This window comes from Hibiscus syriacus, unplaced genomic scaffold (assembly GCF_006381635.1).
Source record: "Hibiscus syriacus cultivar Baekdansim isolate YM2019G1 unplaced genomic scaffold, ASM638163v2 tig00111851_pilon, whole genome shotgun sequence".
Taxonomy (NCBI): domain Eukaryota; kingdom Viridiplantae; phylum Streptophyta; class Magnoliopsida; order Malvales; family Malvaceae; genus Hibiscus; species Hibiscus syriacus.
In genome coordinates, this window is record NW_024063203.1 from 581,337 (window position 1) to 601,587 (window position 20,251).

Here is a 20,251-nt window from a genome sequence, read left to right on the forward strand (position 1 = left end):
TAATGTATTGATTGTCTTTCGATTAATATTAGTTCGACGATAATAGTTGTTAGAGAAACAGAAAACAATGAATGAGCAATGTAGTTTGTCTCTAGCAGAATGATGGCTTTAAGGAAAAGAATGCTTTTTTTTTTTGGGGGGGGGGGGGGGTACTGTAATGTACTTTCACTCTGCTTGAATTAGCAATAATTTCTTAAACTGAAAAATCTTTTAATTTAAGTATTGGGACGTTTTTTTTAAAGATATGTTGAGTCTGATGAAAAATATTCAATCGAAAAAAATATAATTTTACTTTATATATTTAGGGATAATTATAATAATATCATTATATATATTATTTTCCTTTAATTAAATTTCTATTTTTATTGGATAAAAATAATATTTTTTAATAAATATATTATTTTGGGTACGGTCTGGTTTGGATTTTATCTCAAAAATTAGGTAGGGTTTTGGTTGGGTGAAAAGCGTGTATTTTTCAGGTGAGTTTGAGTCGGGTGGACAGTTTAAAATTTTTGAGTTGGATAGGATGAACTGAAAATTCGACCCGACTCATACTTATCCCTATCGTATGCAGTAATGGAATTGACATATATTATTTTATTATTTTTAATTTATTTGAGATATATAAAATGTTAAAATTACATTATTTATGTTCGAGTTCAAAGGTTAAAATTACATTATTTATGTTGTGAAATTAAAGATTAGTTTTATCATTTAATCCGAGGGTTGAAGTTATTTTGTATCTTTGAATTTATAATTACTGAGGGGTGAGTATTCGATCAATGGATCGAGTTGAGTCAAAATATTTTAAGTTATTTGAGTTAACGAGTCATATTCTATAACTCAAAATTTATTTTGATTTTTTACGAGTTGATTTGTTCGAGTTTTTATTTAAATTTAATTGTAAATATTTATAATGTTATGGTATTATTTTATTTCAAATTAAGCAATTTTCTATAATTATATATATGTGTGATATACATATGGTGTTCAACCAGTTAGTTCGATCGGTTAACCGATCGAACCGAACTGACCAAAAATTATTAATTGATTTTTTTACCTTTAATCATCAATCGAATCAAAAATTTTTGAATTTTTTTTAACCGAACGGAACAAAGTTTGGTTAATTTGGTTGGTTAATCGAATTAACCAAAATTTTAAATGATATATATTATATATTAAATATTTTTAGTTAATTTGATTAATTCAATCTATTAATTTAGTTAAAACTTAAGTTTTAACACTCCTAAAGCTACATAAAAAATAAACAATATAAATAACATATTAAATATTTAAAAAAATGTTAGTTCGGTTAATTAAAGATTTCAAACCGAATAAATCAATAATCTAACTTTAAAAAAATCATTAACTGTTAACAGATCAAACTTTAAATTAAACGATCGATTAACCAAATTTTTTTTGGTTCAATTGGTTTAATCGGTTTCAACCGATTAATGAACACCCTTTTACATAAATCATGCAGAGTTGTATGACTCAACTCAAACTTGAAAATAATCCACTAACTATTAAAACTTTTAAGTTATTTGAGTTTCATTTTATAACTCAAATCAAATTTCAAATTTTTTGAATAGAATCAAATTTATAAAATTATAAAACAATTTATAAAATCACGAGTCGAATCAAATTAAATTAAATCATGATTTTTATCACAAAATCATAAGAATTTTTTTGAATTAATTCGAGTTTTATTTATCCGTTATCCAAATTCGGAAAATTTCGAATAAAAAAATTATAACTTAATTAATTATTTAATTTTTTTTGCGAATTAATTAAACCATGCAAAGCATGCATGGGGCCGCATGCCGCATATGCATATGCTGCCGCCTACAATTACTAAATATTATTCACGTTTCTCCTCTACGTTTTGTCTAATTCTGTTTTAGTCCCTCTACCCTATTAAAATTTAATTTTTATTTTTTATAATTTAGTTTCACATAATTTATTTTATATTTTTATAATATTATTAGAATCCAAGTTTATAACTATTATTCACTAACAAATTCGAGAGATTATTGAAAAAAAGGAAGGGACTAATCCAAAATTTAAAACAGTGGAGGGACTAGAATCATGATTATACCTTTATTTCTTGACTGATTCTTATCTCAAGGCCTTGTTGGGGACATATATTATATAATATAGTGTAAGGCTTATACTTGAACTACACGTGTGGAGTTACGTGAAGCGGAAGCAAACAAGTTAATCTGTGTCCCCGACACATAGGATTATTACCTTGTGAGTGAAGAAAAATGTGCCAAAAAAAGAAGACATTATTAATTGAGTCAAACTCAAGAGACCACCCCATTGGTTGTGTCCATGGCCTACAGGTCCCCTCCAATCCCTTCCAACAAACACCCCCATAATATGTACACATATAAAATTATGTTACAAGTTTATTATTTAGGATTTTAGATGTTTGTACAACTATAAATATGTCTATATTATTTCTAGGTTTAAGTGAGTGTGTTTTGTATTTGATGGCAGATGAGTACAATTTCGTGGATTTCGTACCGTATCTATTCTAATTGGGACATAGATGGATATAAGTTTAGTGGGTAATGGACGGGTGTGGATGTAAAAAGTTATACTCGTCGTGGGTAGTGGGTAGGTGATAGATTTGAAACCTTACTCACCTCGCTTCCACCCGCCCACTAACTATCCACCATATAAAATTTGGACCATTATGAATTTAGATATAATTTTAGAGATTATTCTATAAATATTAAGATTTTATAGGACATAACATTTAATTTAACAAAATGTTATGGTATAAACATTTTTAGAACTGAAGATCGTCGGTTCTTCTATTTCAAATTTGCGTGACGGGTACAAACGAGTACGGGATAAGTAGTAGGTATCTAGTTAGGTAGTGAGTGTGGGGATGGATTTGAGAAAACACTCGCGTGGGTAGGCGTGGATTTAAAAATGTTACCCGTTATGGGTGGTGGATAGAAAAATATTAGGTATGTATAGGGATGTGGGAAGAGATATCCGCACCGGACTTACCCGTTTAACATCCTTAGTTTTGTACCTATAAATATGTAACAAGATATTCAAAACACATGGGTCAAACTGTAAATATATGTGTGCCTATTTCATGATCAATTTTGACCCAACATGTTAAAAAAGAAAAAGGAAAAGAAATAATACTCTTGAATTCTATTGACATGCAATAGGTGAGATGGACATAGGTCTGAATTTTGATTAATTCAACTTTATCCGGGGAAAAAATCCCCTTTAATCAAAATTTGATTCGGTTCAAGTATAGAAAGACTCTATACGATCTACTTTTTCGAATAAAACTCACACCGGAACTAACATACATATATTTTTTAATTATAATTATCTCTAAATTTATATGGGTAATCACACTATTATATCGAGTCGTATAACTTTCATCATAAACTCGACCTAATCTTATCCTCTAAAAATCCCTAATCCAACTCTATTCAAACCTGAATTTTCATAAATAAAAAAAAATCAATTCTATAAGATCAGATTGAGTTAGAACTCATCGGGTCCGAGTCCAATGTTCATCCCTACACGTGTCTAACGATTTGATCACGCATTTTAATATGATTTATACAATATTGATGCCGTGAGGACCTAATCAGAAATACCAATATAAAATTAACCCATCTATATGTAAACACATAGAGATTGCATTATATTATACAAATTCAATGTTTAAAGCAAACTCCAAAGCATCACTATCATCATCACCATTACCACACCATGAAGCCTTCTCTCCTTCTAAAACCATCATTCCATTGCCCTCATATCATATATATCTCAACCTCCCCACTCAGATCATCATCAGAAATGAGGAAACCAGAAGACAAATTCAATAACAACAAGGTGAAGCTGAGGAAAGGGTTGTGGCCGCGGGAAGAAGACGAGAAGCTGATCAAGTACATGCTGAGCGACGGCCAAGGGTGTAGGACTGACATTGCTCGGAATGCCGGTCTGCAGCGGTGCGGCAAGAGTTGTCGTCTTCGTTGGATTAACTACCTCAGGCCTGACCTCCGGCGGGGTGCCTTTTGTCCTCAGGAAGAACTCCTCATCCTTCACTTGCATTCCATCCTTGGCAACAGGTAAACGTATGTCTGCATGTAAATGATCTTGTTTATTGCTCTTAGTGTTGTGTACATGTTTGCGGATTCATGCATTTCCCTGGCATTCGAATTTTCTTTTGGTTATTTATCTATTTTACTAATCGTATTCATTTTCAAAATTTAATGCTATTTACTCCATACAAAAATTTTATGTTATTAATATATATGTGCGTGCTCTAAAAAATATTTATAGATCTATCACTAAGAAACAAATAATAACTTAATTTTCGAACATGAATGGTAAAACAAACATGAAAGATGCCAAAAAAGGAATTATGACTATCATATTGAAACGTTAAATATGAATAAACTTTTGTTGGATCGAGCGATAAAAAACTTAATGTTCTTTAAATAATTTTAAGTTCGAATTTTATAAATGGAATAATTTATATATGTTTAGGGTTCTGAACTCGTAGAGTAGATAATAAATATTGAGAAGTCAAGTGATACTAAATTCGACGTCGTTTGCGTAAGATTTTTAAGTCCAAATTTTGTTAACGGGGAGAACGAAGGTGATGTAACTTTGTCTCCATTTAGGGTTTCAAATGTGTAATGTAGTCGTTGAAATGTGATCTCTAATATATTTAAATTTATAAATATTAAGAGATGTAACCATCTATTAAATATTTAAATTTATAAATTTTAAAAATACAAATTTTATTTAACTAATATATAAATTAACAAGAATCTATAATATTATTCTACCATAATATTTTGGGGTCAATCTTCTGTCCACTCAACAAATAGATATATATATATATATATATATATATATATATAATTTTAAGATCGTTCGATGAGTGAAATAAATGGCTGAGATTAACAAGTTCATATATATATAATTTTAAGATCGTTCGATGAGTGAAATAAATGGCTGAGATTAACTACTTGTTTTTTTAGTGAATATCTTATCATTTCCTACTGTTAATCTCAGCCATTTATTTTCACTCATTTAACGGTCTTAAATCTTTATAAAATTAAAAGAGTTTTAAATTGTGTAAGATGATTCTATCCCGTATATATATATATATATTTATGTATGTATATGATGATTGTATAGTGTTGTTTTCATTGATTTTTCAAGATATTTACAGGTGGTCTCAAATAGGAGCTAGTCTTACAGGAAGAACAAATAACGAAATAAAGAATTTTTGGAACTCAACACTGAAGAAAAGATTGAAAAACACCACGACCATCACCACCTCCACATCTTCATCACTGAACAACACTGATTCAACATCAAATCCGATCAGAGGAGGAACCATTTTCCCTGTACTGCATGAACAACATGTCGACATTGCTACCACCTACTTATGCGCCGACATATCGTCGTCGTCTTCACCACCATCGACATCCATGTTGTGCCCGTCGACGCTCGCCGTAAACCGATTCGACCAGTCTCCTCGCCAACACATCAACGACCCTTATGACATGAGTGGTGGTGCACAGTTTCCATTCAATGGTGGTATAGGTGAGGGACTTTATGGTGAGGATCAAAGTGACATATGGGTTAGAGGATAATAATATTCATTATTGGAATGGAGATAGCATAAGAATTGGAGACTGGGATTTTGAGGGTTTGATGTATTCCTTCCCTAATTTCCTTGATTTCCAAGTCCAATAGCTTCCTTCTGCCTTTGTTCTTTTGGTCAAATGATGGTAGAAGTCCCTCCATTATGCAAATTTGGGGTTCACTTTCCTATATTTTAATTTAACATACTCTGGTCCTCTATTTTTATAATATTATTAGTTAGTTCAGATAGTTGACACTGTTTACTATTTCAGCTATAATGTTAACGTGAATTTTTCTTAAAAACACCCTTTCTAATTTGTGTTTTAAGAAAAAATCAAGTAAGCATTTTAAGTGAAATAGTTAGTCGTGTTAATATTTTGACTAACTAATAGTATTATAAAATTATAGGTACCAAATTATGCAAAATTAAAGTATAGTGATTCGATTTTGAATTTGAATATAGTAGAAGGATCAAAACCATAATTTGACCGTCCTAGCTTCCATAATTTTGAGCGTCTGGAAATTACACGTATAAATCGATCTTGTACGTATGTATTTCGGTATATTTGTACTTATAGACAAAAAAAAGGTCTATAGTTTTAAAATTTATGTACAAATTAGGGAATAATTTGAACAATATTTGCATGTAAACAAAAGGTAATTAAAAGGTAATAAACCATATTAAAAACGTATTTTTTGATTAATGATCATATTAGGTATGGTAGTTGTCGTCGCATTCTTTACGATATCATCAACATCAACCGCTCGGCTCGGTTCATCGCCGATGGCTGCATTTAAGATCTGCTTGCTTACAGGTCTTCGCTGATGGTTTAGCAGTTGCTGGACGTATATGTTGTTTTTATTCTTAATTTTTCTTTCAATACAAGTGTGAAACTCTCTTAAAGCCAAGTTGATACAAGTGTGAAACTCTCTTAAACCCAAATTGAGCTGGGTCAGGGTGGAGGAGTTTAATTTTCAGATCAGGTTAAGATGAAACAAAAACTCGACCTGAACCATGACCATGCCTGTAAGCACCTAAGAGTGACAACATCAAGGGAGACTTGTACGGATACTCAGATTAACCACCATAATAATTTCAGACCTCAAAGCCCCAAGGTCTTCAATTTTCTTTGTCCCCTTTGTTATTTAATTTGGTCGGGGAATTAGTAAACTTGATGCTGTCCAAGGCGGTAAGTTTGGAGTTATTTTATGGTTTTGAAATCGGGAAGACAGAGAATTCTTTCATGCTATCACATCTACAGTTCGCGGATTATTTGTTAATTTCATGTAATGCTTCTTTGGGTCAGCTGAAGAACGCAAGTAGAGTGTTACGTACTTTTAAGTTGATGTCGGGCCTGCAGTTGAATTTGGTGAAAAGCAAAATTGTTGGAATTAATATGGACGGGAGCATTACTAAGGAATGAGCGGACGAACTTGGTTGTTCAGTGGGGGAGTTTTCGACTGAGTATCTTGGACTTCTCCTTGGTGCGAAAAAGAATTCAACAATGCTTCAGGAGCCGATTATCCAAAGATTCTGCAAAAAATTAGTCTGGTGGAAAGCATCATCTCTATCTTTAGCTAGGAGAGTGGTTTTAATCAAATCAGTGCTCAATTCCTTACCCATTTATTTCCTGTCCATTTTCAGACTACAAGCCCATGTTTTTGAAGAAACTTAATTCTATTATGGCTAAGTTTCTTTGGGGAGGTTCAGAAGATAAAAAGAAGATCCATTGGATGAATTGGTTAACCGCGTGCCAACCTAAACATTTGGGAGGTCTAGGTATTTTAGATTTAATTCTTATTAATCGAGCACTCCTTGGGAAATGGTCTTGGAAATTTGCGACAGAAAAAACACTTGGTGGAAAAGATTGGTGTATAACAAGTATAATGTAGATCCGAGAGCTTTACGGATTGAATTTACAGCATCTCATAGAGCATCCTAAAAACAATACTGAAAAATAGTGAGAAGAATGATGAGTTTGGGCAGTGGTTCCAAAATCACATAAAATTTCAGGTTGGCATGGATGAATCTCTAAGGTTCTGGCATGATACTTGGCTAGGTGGTTATCCTTTAAAGGTGTAATTTCCAAGAATGTTTGTTTTATCAGTCAAAAAAGAGAGGACAATTGCTCAATTCAGCTGTCGGAATCAATCGGGTTGGTGTTAGAACATTCCATTGAGAATGAACCTCGCTGATTGGGAGGTAAAGCAATGGTTAAATCTAATTTCTTTGTTGCAGAATATTCCTTGTGAAGAGGAGAAGAATGATGGTTGCATATGGTTAGGGAATGAGGAAGGTACTTATTCAGTAAGGTCATGTGTTAGGTTAATATATGAGCGGTAGCCTATAAATTCAGTTTGGATGAAGCAATGTGTGGCTCGGAGTGGCACCCTTGAGAGTGGAAACCTTTGTATGGCAAGTAATCCATCTGAAGTTGGTGAAATCGAAGCTTTCTAAACGAGGTGTTGATGGCTTGGAAGATGTTTTGTGCCCTCTTTGTCGACACGAACCCAAAATTGTTTCACAGATTATGGTATCTTGTAAGTTTGTGTGGGATGTTTGGTGTATTTTTTCTGCATTTTTGGAAAGTTACAACGGTGCTGCCATGAAATCCTGCTGATTTAGTAGTGGCTTGGATGGACTTGGTTCAAAACTCTCACATTTGGACGTTCATACCAGGTATGATTATGTGGCCTGTGTGGAAGTGTAGGAATGAAATCGTTTTTAAGAAGGGTTCATTTGATTCAATTCAACTATCATTCATCATCAGATTTAGATTGGTTTGATGGTTTGTTGCAAAATTTCCTAGTACTAATTTGCAGTTTGATTGCTTGCTGAGTGATCCATCGCTAGCATATATTCATTGGAATGCCAAGAAGGTGATACCCTCTTCACCTGGTTGGTCCCCTCCTCCCTTAGGTTTTTTGAAGATAAATCTTGATGGGCAGTGGAGAATGAGTGGCATAAAGGTGGAATAGGTTGTCTTGTTCATGACTCAAATGGTAAGTTGTTGGGATCTTTCTCAGAAAAGGTGGGGTTTCACCTCCCTATTTTGGTAGAATTGCTTGCAATTAAAACATGATTACATTTCTTCTTTGAGAAGGAGTGGGAACATAAAGGGAGTTTGATATTGAAATCGGATTGTTTGAAGGCTTTGAAGTGGATCAAAAATCCTGGTTCATGTCCAACTTTGTTCGAATCTTTGGTCAAGAAAATTTGTGCTATGGTGGTGAATAAAAGTGTAATTGTATGGTATGTTTAGAGAGGTTGTAATTGGAAGGCTGATGAGCTTGCAAGTTGGTAATTGGGTATTAGTTTGTAGTGCAGCCTATTGTTCTGATGTGTATAGGATGTCTAGGTTATTTTGTAAGGAGGGGCAAGTATTGTAAAGTTAGGGATAGGTTTTTGTTGTGTTGTCTATAGATTGTTATAGTCGTTTTGTAGATATATTCTGGTTGTTTTTGGTTGTAATGTACTCTTGATGTACTTGGTATTTAAGTAATAAAATTTTGATGCACTCTTTTCCTCCTTCCAATGTTTGTTAAGTTATTTTCGTAACTTTGACGATTATGAAGGGGTTTTTAACGAGTCCTCCCATTGTCATAAAAAAAATATTGGGATCCTGGGTCATGCATGAACATGATAAAGATACATTTGATGATTCTTTGAACCAAAGCATTGAACCTTAATTCCCAACCGACCAATAAAGGCCCTGGCCCTACAAATCACTGTCAATGCCATTTCATTTATGGGGTGAGTGGTTGCCATCATACATCAAATAGGTACACCATCCCACTTCCCCTAAAAAAGAGACCACCACCACCACCACCATCATCAACATCTTTAGGGTGTTGGATCCACATTACTTCCTTTTCCATCAAGGACTATACCCTAAATTCAGTCTATTCATGCAATTTCTTCCAATGCATATGAAATACAAATTTAACATATGCAGACATGGACCGAGGCGGTATTGGGGTGCGGTGGCACAAATCATGAATGAGAAATCAAATGAATCAAAATCATCATACATCAAGGAGAACAAGGGAAAAAAGACAACAAAAATTGAAGAGAAGGACATCAACCATGCATATAGGACAAAAAATAAAGATATTGAAATAATAACTTAAACTTGGTTTTTACATCATCAGAAGGAAATGCATTATTACTAGTATTATCCCATAAAATGCATAACATCTAAATCATATGAAAAACAAATACCTTAAACAGCAGGCGCTTGAGTGCTTAGTATTTGCCCCGTCTGAGGCTTCCTACACCATTTTTGCAGGAAATCTGCTGCAACTGTAACAAATAAATATGGAAGTATTATGAGAACTCAAAATGGTACAAAACCTTAAACAGCAGGCGCTTGAGTGCTTAGTATTTGCCCCGTCTGAGGCTTCCTACACCATTTTTGCAGGAAATCTGCTGCAACTGTAACAAATAAATGGTTAAAAAGAATTTCGAAATAAAGTACACGGAAAATTTCCACCTACTCTTTAAGCCACGCTTAGTTTATCCTCACAACATCTCGACTTCCTGGTGTTATCATTTTTTTTTCTCTACACTACAAGCTGATCAAGCTGCATTTGCTCAATCCATGCTCCTATAATAGAATCAATCTGGGAATTAGAATCATTTGAAACCTCGCCAGATGATGCGCCGTGTGGGACAGGAACTACCAGCTTTTCTTTCATCACCTCGGGTTGGGGTTCCTTTACAAGAGACTGGACCCATGATAAGTCAGGCTCCTCAGAAACTTTACCAAGCTCAAGCGATGATGATCTTCTTAATTGACCCATTTCATCTGCACTAACTGACCAGTTCAACTTTCCATTAAGTGAACCCCACTTGGACAAAGAAGAATTCACAGGGGATCCAACAATAGTAGCAGGATTGTTAGAACCAAGTTCTCTGGAGCTAAGGCAACCTAGCTGCTGTCGATGCTTCTCGTACTGAGCATGTGCAGAAAGGCGAGCAGCTATGGGGGAAATTGGCTCAGTACATCTTGGTGACATTCTTCCAGGAGACCCAACACCGAAAGAAGCCTGTAACAGTGGATGCTCGACGTTTTTGTGTGCAAAAATACCAGTATTGATAGGAGAGAGCTTGCTCTGTTGCTGTTGAAATTGATTAAGGAGAGCCGAATTATGAGTTGGAGAAAATATAGCAGAAGCAACTTGCCGATCAGCATATCTAGGAGATGATGAGATTTCTGCAGAAAATAGCTCTTTAAGGTCTGAAGGAGTTAATGTTCTAGACCGACCAGAACGACTCAGAGACATTGGACTGTTAAGAGACTGGGAAAAGCAGGGTAAATCATTGAGATTCTGTTCTTGAGCATCAAAATCTGACCACATATCAAAGTCCTCAAGTGGGATGTCTCGGGCACTAAGGGAGGATCTCAGGCGACTTGATTGAAAGTTGCTTCCAGGGAGATGAAGTGTTGGAACATTTGGTTGAGGCCACGCTGGAGATGAGTGCGAAAGGCCATTTGCAGATGGAGACATGTATTGATTAAATGGTGAAGGGGATACGACAGATACTGATGAGGGTGAACCAGGTAAAAGGCTCATAACAGCAGCCATGTCCATGGCACTAGCTGCAGATGCAGCTGCACGCGGAGAGGCAACAGCCGAGCCAGTTGACACATACAGTGGGCGGAGTTCTTCAGCTGTGTGGGCAAAAAAGCACACCCGCCTATCGCAACTTGTGCCATCCTTGCAGATCCGAGTGCGGTATTGTGTTGGATGTAGCCAACATTCAAAAACTCCATGGGCATATTCACACATATCCCCACGTCTACAAGACCCTTTTCTGAAATCAGAGCAAGGGACACAGCTGTAGTGGTACTTACGAGGGTCCCTTCTCCGTGCATTCTCTCCTGGATGAACAAATGGACACTCTGTCCAGTCATGGGAGTATGCTCTCGAGCAAGGACGGATCTTGAATGAAAACATGCGGAACTCATCAGTTGCATAAATGCTGTTCTTAATATCAGGGAGAGAGGGGTCTACAGGGTACTCTTTCCTCTCTGTTGCAGAGTTAACAGGTATATCAATGAACTTTGAAGCCATTGGTGAAGATGCCAGATTCGAAGCAGAGGGTGATGATCCATTTTCCAGTGATGAAGAAAGGGTCAGTGAGCCAGAAGCAGAGTTATCAATGGATATCCATAAATTGTGCTTGCCAAAGGGGTCATCAGAAACACATCCTGAAAGAAGTTCTTCCAGAACACCTCTCATGCCTTGGAGCTTTGGATGTACTACAAGAACATCAGCAGGTCGACGTCTGAAGGCATCTGAGCAATTTGGATCAGCACCAGCCGAAAAAAGTAGATTAACAACATCAATTGCATGAAGAGATCCGCCAGAGGCAGCACAGTGAAGGGCAGTACTTTTGTCTGCACCACACGATTGGTTGACAGCCGCAGAGTGAGTCACTATAAGCTTAACAACATCAACGCTACCATAGGTAGCAGCAACCATTAATGGGGTTCTATGCTTTGCTACTATTTGTTTTGAACCCTTTTCACGACAATACCAAAGTCCGACCTCCTCTATCGAAGAAGCATCTTGATCTATAAATCCTTTAATAACCTCAACATCATTGTTAGAAGCAAGCTCAAGTAAGCTAGAAAAGCAGTACTCAGTTTTCACAGTTAAGTGATCCATATTGATGATGTTGGTCGCCGCTTCTCCGGTGGACGTAGAACTCGGTTCAGATTTTGAATGCTCCCGACGGCCGCACATGCTTCGATTACCTGGAAATTTGTAAACAAAGATCAAAGACTGAAACTTTTTGCTCACACTCACATCAGTAGCTACAACAATCTTAAATCTTCTGTGTCAGATGACAGAACTGGTGATAACTTGGAATAATCTAGAAAAATACTCGACAGAAAATCAAGAAAGCCAACGATTCTTATTCTCAAGATAAAAAAGAACACTTCTTATCATGAATAAAATGCAGACAAATAAAAAATAAGATCTTTTCTAGTGATTACAAACTCACCCACAATTTAAATCATAATCCTTAAGCTTTTACGGTAGTGATGAACTTGTATCAACGGTACTTATCCAAGATTTAAGCCACCAACGTTTTTTTCTCATAAAGTATCAAAAAAGAAATTTGTCAAACAGAAAACCCATTTCTCAGGAGCTTTTTTGTTGTTGTTGCGGTTTTTAGCAGAAAAAAGCAGCGAAAACAAAGCGGCAGCAACAACAAAAAAGGAACCAATCGAAATTTAAATCAGATTATAAAAAAATTAATCTAAAAACAAGCTTACCCAGCAAGAAAATCCAAGCTGAAACTCAAAACCTGTGAGCTGAAGCAGATCTAAGGGGATAAGAGAGAGATGGGTGAGGAAATAAGATGTAGAAAGCAATGGGGAGTCGTATTTTTAAGGATCCAAAGAGATTAAATAAATTGATGTGAAAAATCATCTACCATCCATCGATGATACCAAGAAAAAGAGCTATTTGAAAGGTTTGTTTTTCCTTTATTGGAGAGAGTGAGTAATGAGAGGGAAAGAAAATTCTGAGAGGAAGTAACGTCTACAAGTAGAAATTATTAATTAATATGAAAATGAGAAGAAAATGGGAATTTAGTTATGGGTAAACTATGCAAATAGTCCCCTCTGTTTTTGGTATGACCAACATTGGTCACCAATTTAAAAATTAAAAGATAAATGGTCCCTAACGTTATCGGTTCATCCAGTTTAAATCCCTATCATTATCGATCTGTCTAGTTTAAATCCCTATCATTATTGATCTGTCTAGTTTAAATCCCTATGCCGTTAACTTCCATTAACCTCTTAACGAAAGTACAAAGTGGTAATTAAAAAATATAAAAAAAAATACAAAATCCACGTGTATTCTTCTTCTTCTTCTTCTTCTTCTTCTTACTTTCGTAATACTTCTGTTAAAGCGTAAACATGACTTAACGGCTGAGGACTAAAATCGAACGGATCGTTAATATTAGGGACCATTTACCCTTAATTTTGAAATTAATGACCAAAATCAATCATACCGAAAACAAAGGGGACTGTTCACATAGTTTACCCTTTAATTATTTATATGAAAATTATAAATTTATTGATAAAAAGAAATGAGTTTGCACATAGTTGCAATCAAATGACCAGGTTGAATAAAATATAAACTTAAGGAATTAAATTATGAAAAGAAAATTTTTATTGTCTAAAATATAAATTGAAGTTGCATAAATATTTTACATTGGGGTGTATGTACTTTAAATTTGGTGAAAATGATAGACTTAAAACGAACGAGGAATTGAAGAAACAAGAAAATTATATAAAATTAATGGACTAAAACATAAAAAAGGAAAAATATTATCAAAAATAATAATTAAATTTAGATAGGTATTTTAAAGTATTTGAAAAACGTTTGCTTTAAATTTGGTCAAAAATGACTTGAAAAGAATGAGAGATTAAGAAATAAGAAAACAGGGGCTAAATCATTAAATACTTGAATCACTTAGCTAAATACTAAATGAAGTCTTTTTAATTTTCAGTTTTTTTACTTACAAAATTCGGATTAGACTCGAACTTAAAATCCGAGCTAAAAATTCAAATTAACTTGATTAACTCGATTAAAAAATGATTTTTCGAGTCAAATTGAGTTTTGTTCGCCGCCATATCTTTAAGAATTAATTTTTAAGGGTGTGTTTGGAAAACCATCTCGTAATTGGGAGTTGAAAGTAATTATGCAATTATATCATGATGAATTATGATTCAATTCTAAATATATCCAACATAATTCAATCAAGTTTGACGATCAATTTTAATGTTTGAATTAATTTAAGATGATGACCGATTAATTCATATCAAATTTTATAAAAATATATTATAGAGATTGTTCTTTCTGTCCAATTTGCTTTAAGCTTAAAAATGTAGTCTTGATAAGTGCTTTTCAACAACCTTGGACTTGTGCAGTCAGTGATGAAGATCAGCAAACAAAAACCAAAAAGGGGTGTGGGGTTTGGTCTCGTAGTTATACCGTACGGTAGTCTAATTTAAGATTAAGAAACGACAAAAAATATGTGCGACCGAAAATATTATAAAAATCATAATATTTTATGTTTGACGTAACCTAAAATGTCAAATTTTTAACATTTTCGGTTCAACTAAAAATATTATAAAGAAGATTTTCTATCGAAAAATATTAAAACAAAATTAACATTTTAAGTTGCATCTAATCGAGAATATTGCATTTTACAGCATTTTCAGTCACATCTTTCCTCAACCTTAAATTAAATTATCTTTCCTTAAATTCTCCATATTTAATCCTCAATCCGTAGTAAAAAACTTCGCTTTTTGCTTGAAAAAATCTCACCCACATGCATTAATTCCAATGTCATTTCTATGAATTATTTTCTTAGTGGTGGGTGTGATATATATACATGATCGAACTTAATCTAATTTGATTGGATTAAACGAGTCGGATTAATGTCAACTTTTATTATAATAGTGTCGGATCATGTTCGAGTTGATCGAAAACTTATCCTAACCTATCTTGTTATAATCTTTAGTTTTAATTTCATTTTATTCCTACTTAAGGGAATGTATTGATATTAAATTGGTTTTTAACCGAAACTCTTAGATCGGACCCATTCGAACTCACACTCTTCAAAATATATCGATGGAACTAAAATTGAATTACAAACATTTTATAATTGCATTGTTTAAACTATGTATCATACACATGAGTTGAATATCCTACAAATCAATAAGCTACATTTTTTACAAGAAATCTGCCTTGTTTTTCATCATCCTAAAGTTTTTAAATCTATGGATTTTAGGCCATTTTACATAATGGAGAAGTCATCATTTAAGCCATCTATTTGCCCTTTCAATCTATGTTGTTGGATGATCAAGACCGAGGACTCGCACTCGAAACCCGACCCCGAAAGTACATCCCCAATCGAACCTAATTCTGGACATTCCTGCCAATCATTAAGTCCGAGTGTTAATATCGAATTCACCCGTCCACCTTGTCCCACGATGATGAGCATATACTGCCCTTTCAACGACCTAAGGGTTGTGTATGTTTCGGAAGAGTTCGCTAGATGTTTCTCCATGTAAGCCACTGTCCCACCCGCTACGTATTTCTCGTAGAACTCCGTGAAGCTCTCATCGTCGAGCTTCATCTCCGCTTCTTCCTCCGCTATGTTTGTGAGATTGATCAATCTCCTCGGCATGTTTTCCGAGTTCTTGTCGAGGAGGAATCGTATGACCGTGAGCTCTACTCCCGGATGCCATGCGACTTGGCCCGCGAACGATAGTGCTTCTCGATCGTCTTTGCCTCCGATGAAAATGATTGCCACCTTACATTGGGATGATTTTGTTATTTTTTCTGCAAATCCGGATCCTTTTTCTACCAAAATTCCAATAGAACATGGAGCTCGTCTAAGCAACTGTAAAAAAACCATGAAACAATAGTTAACTGAATTGCTATGTTGGATATGTTCATAGAGGTATATGTCCAACTTCCATCTTTTTTTTAGTGTTTTAATCTTGTATTCGAACTTGAAACGACCGGAACTTGAAATGACTCGAACTCGATTATCAAATCCAAATTAAAATATTTTGAAATGATAAAACACAAATTTAATCGGCAAGTTTCGAATAACCCTAATCAGAACTAATGTAAACTTAGAATGACATCGATCTTAATCAACTTTTACTTTAAATTACCCGAGCCCAAAACGATTTAAACCTAAACCTTAAATTAATTCAACTCGACTTCTACTTGACTCGTATTCGAATGAACACAGACATGATAAAAGCTAGGAAAGGAAGGTGTTTAATTAGTTACCTTACTATTAACGTATCTAAAACCAGGACTGCCTGAATCATGGGAACCATCCTCACTCAACCTCTTATGATACGGCAGCAAGATGATGGAGACCATCAAGTCCTCCGCCAAAGAAGACAGATCCTTGGCCATGCCGTTGAATGTCGAGAGCACATGCGACCGGCTAAGCGTGATCCCGGCGCCGTTCTCGTCGACGTAAGATTGAAAAGCTCGAGTGATGTGCTCCCTCATGCTGATCACCGACTCGTCAGTCACGACCATGTTGTCGGTCCCTTGGTCTTGCTTCAGCGTCGCCGCCAGTTTCTCGGTGAGCTCGACCATGTCGGTGACGAAAACGTGGAGTCCGGGGTTAGGTTTGCCCCTGGAGATGTCCATTAGGTTTATGGTGGAAGGCAGATTGTGAGGTTCATGAACGCAGAGCATGATTCTGAGTTCGGTTGTCGGGTCCAGGCACTGGAGAGTCATCCTTTGAACCGGGACAAGCTGCCTCGCTCGTTCAATTATATGATTCACAACGAAGGGAGCGTGCACAATAGACAGGAAGCTCACAAGCACCATTGAAATGCAAGTTGTCATCTCTATATCACCATGCTGCAAATATATTTAGACATGAATATTTATGAATTATATATGGTATTTCTTGTTTTAAATGCAACTCCTATGTATAGAGTTAATTCACCATTAGCCATTGGATTAATAAGAAGCAATGCAACTAACCCTGAGGGCGTGAACGGCGAAGTATACGTTAAAATGACCCTTAACCATCAAAAGCAATCCTATGGCTGCCAATTCGGGCCACCGGAAACCCACCATGATCCCACCGATGACAGTTCCGGTGATTTTCCCGACCGATAGTATGATTAAAAGCGCAAAAAACCTTTCCCATGTTTCCGGCTGGCCTCCTTCAAACTCCGTGAAATCAATCTTAAGCCCCACCCAGAAGAAGAGAAGAGGGTAAAAAAGCAGGTTCAAGAAGTAGTTGAGCTTGCTGATCGCCCATTTCGATATCCGCCCCTCCGTCGGCAAGAAAAGCCCCGCCATGAACGAGCTCAGATAAGGGTTGTAGCCGAACCAAGCGCCGCAGCTGCATATGACCGCCATGAAAGCCATGGATAGCACCAGGTGTGGCCCCTTGAGCGCTTTCCCCTCGGGGTTCTCGTTGTTAACCCAGTCCAAGAAGAGTGGCGAGATCTTCGCCGCCACCGACGTCTGTATCACCAGCGCCGACACCATCTTGACGACGTGCTTGACCATTTCCCTCGCGGTCGAAATCCTCATCAAGGGGAAGAATATGAAGCTGACGCAAAGGAAGACCATGGCTATCATGTCGGAGTGAACGCCCGCGACGATGGCTATCTTACCGATGTCGGACTTGCCGATCTTGAGATTCGTTATGAGTCGGGTCAATATGTGAGAGCCGGTGCCGGCGAGAGTGACGGAAAGGGTGATAGTTATGACGACCATGTTGGTCTCCTTGGTACCATAATGCAGCCATGGGGTCAGGACGGAGGTCAATAGAAACGTGGATAACAAGCTAGCGTACGCGACCACCGTATGGCGTGCCGGTGACTTGAAGATCACGTAAGGGTCCATTTCTAAACCTAGAACGAACGTGTACAGAATCATCCCGAAATCAACAATGTTGTCCATGTTTACAGCAGATTGATCCCCAAATGAATCACGTATGGCCTGTATCGAAGCAAGAAATATCCCTACCTGCATGTACATGAAGATTACGCGCGTCACAAGGATTAAATGTAATTATAATGCATACAGATAGAGCAAAATGAGAGACATACAAGAATATCAGAAATGATTTGGGGTTGAGATAAAGGCTTCAAGAGTTGGTGAAGAATCTTGCTCAGAATAAAAGTGGCGACGATAGCTACTAACTTCCACGATCCGCTCATCATGCTGTTGGCTACATATTTTAGGCATTGCCGTTGCCCGGTGCTGTTTGTTGGCGGCGGCGGTGGTGCTATCGGCCGAGATTTCGACGACATTGTATATTCGTATCTTGTTTGTCTGTTTATTCGTTTGTTCCTCGTAATATAATATATTTTTTCTCCTTTTTTTTGTTTGTGTGTGTTTTTAAATCTAAATGGATAGTTAACTAGAAATTAACTATCGGGAATTTTCTGATTTGAATGACAATGTCGTCTCCTCGTGATTTTTTAAAAATATTTTATGAAAGTAAAAATATATGTAAATCGAGAACATTTGATTTCATGAGTGGATGTAAATTGTTGCCTTGTATACAGGAGTAAATTGAGGAACTTCAGACATTTGAGTGATCTAGGACAACGTTAATCCAATGTTATCCAAGACAGAAGACTAGGGTCTCATCAACAGATTAAGGCTTGTGTCCAAATATTTTACAAACTCGTGAAGGCATGCATGTACATGGCAAATGATATTTTACACTGGACTTGATCTTACACGTTGATCCCTAAATTTAAATTTTTTAAACTTAATACTCGAGTTTTTATTGGAATGTTTTGATATTTAAATTTGAGGACAATTTTCAAATTGATGTTGATGTGATATTTTTTAAAAAAGTAAAAGTGTATCTGAGACTCCTATACATGTCCAAAAAAATCAATGAGGCCCTCGATATTTTTTTCATTCATTGTGGCTTTTGAACTTATAAAAAGAATCCATTGTGGCCCTTTGATTAACGGTTTTCGTTGTTGACCATTATGATGCTGACATGGCACTTCACGATGTTGATGTGGCGATTCACAGTGCTGATGTGGCAGTCCACAATGGCTGGTGACGTGGTAGATGGGTTGAATTGGTTTTTTTCAAGTTCAAGGACCAAATTGATTTTTTTAAGTTTAAGGGCTTATTTGATTTTTTTTAAATAAAATATTTTAAATTCAAAATATAAAATTATTCGAAAACTTAAATATAATAATACCAAAAATAAAAATTAAATTATTCAAAAATTAAAATATATATATTTTTACTTTTTTACCTCAAATTTAACTCGACTTTTATTTATATAAATCTAAATTCGTTAACAAACAATTAAAATTCATAAAATCAAACTAAATCAGATTTTAAAAAACAATTTTTATGTTATTTGATTTTATTTAAAAAACATGTAATACAATTCAATTAATATTTTATAAAAGACGAAATTGACTAGGGGTGTAAATGAGCTGATTCGAGTTGGAGTATTGTTGAGTTCTACTCGAACTCAAAAAGTCAAAATTGGCCTCAACTCGAGTCGAAAGCTCGTGAGTTAAAAAATATCAAACTCAACTCGAACTCGAAATTAAAATTTAAAGCTCGACTCAAAATTGAAAAAACTCAAACTCTAAACAATTTTAGGAGCTCTATTGAAGCTCGAGATCGATTTAAGCTCAAACACGGACTCGTGTACTTAAAAATACAGAAAAATAAACACGTGTACTTAAATGAAATTACGGATGCTTGAATTCTGCTTTAATTCACCTGCAGACAAAGTTGTTTAAGCCTTTACTCTCCTGATGACATATAGATTATGGCTCTTGACGTTTTAAACTATCAATGGCTACCAGAAATTCGTTTAAACATTATATTGATTCGAAATACACCCGGTCGGTTGGAATGGAGTAGGTTCCGGTCTGAGTCAGATTTGAAAGACCAGAAGTTGAAACGGCCACAACTACTTCACAAACGTTACCTCTTACTTCCCTCGCTACTCACCATTTTTGATTCCCCAACTTACTCTCCTGTGTGGTTCACCATGAACTCAGCTATCCTCGAGCGACTCGAACTCGCC

At 35.6% G+C, this 20,251-nt stretch overlaps 3 protein-coding genes across 6 annotated transcripts; 1 reads left to right on the forward strand and 2 right to left on the reverse strand.

Moving 5' to 3' along the window:
* Positions 1-3,840: 3,840 nt before the first annotated feature.
* On the forward strand, positions 3,841-8,625 carry LOC120172529 (transcription factor MYB83-like). The gene is made up of 5 exons (XM_039179972.1): positions 3,841-4,112; positions 5,228-5,642; positions 7,886-7,943; positions 8,004-8,080; positions 8,470-8,625. Exons 1-5 carry the CDS (start codon positions 3,841-3,843, stop codon positions 8,623-8,625), a joined length of 978 nt encoding a protein of 325 aa, XP_039035903.1.
* Positions 8,626-9,740: 1,115 nt separating this feature from the next.
* LOC120172495 (zinc finger CCCH domain-containing protein 30-like) lies at positions 9,741-13,065 on the reverse strand. Of its 4 annotated transcripts, XR_005520973.1 has the most exons (4): positions 12,662-12,765; positions 10,144-12,410; positions 10,001-10,081; positions 9,741-9,868 (listed from the first exon to the last, which is right to left on the reverse strand). XR_005520973.1 is itself a non-coding variant. In XM_039179947.1 (2 exons), the coding sequence occupies exon 2, from the start codon at positions 12,397-12,399 to the stop codon at positions 10,210-10,212; it is 2,190 nt and encodes a 729-aa protein (XP_039035878.1). In that variant the 5' UTR covers positions 12,400-12,410; positions 12,936-13,065; the 3' UTR covers positions 10,088-10,209. The 4 variants fall into 4 exon arrangements, 2 of the variants coding, with proteins under 2 accessions (XP_039035878.1, XP_039035877.1); XR_005520972.1 differs by having other exon boundaries at positions 9,741-10,081; XM_039179947.1 differs by lacking the exons at positions 9,741-9,868; positions 10,001-10,081; positions 12,662-12,765 and adding an exon at positions 12,936-13,065 and having other exon boundaries at positions 10,088-12,410.
* Positions 13,066-15,472: 2,407 nt separating this feature from the next.
* LOC120172530 (cation/H(+) antiporter 28-like) lies at positions 15,473-18,485 on the reverse strand. The gene is made up of 4 exons (XM_039179973.1): positions 18,282-18,485; positions 17,200-18,198; positions 16,483-17,073; positions 15,473-16,081 (listed from the first exon to the last, which is right to left on the reverse strand). Exons 1-4 carry the CDS (start codon positions 18,483-18,485, stop codon positions 15,473-15,475), a joined length of 2,403 nt encoding a protein of 800 aa, XP_039035904.1.
* Between the last annotated feature and the right edge of the window lie 1,766 nt (positions 18,486-20,251).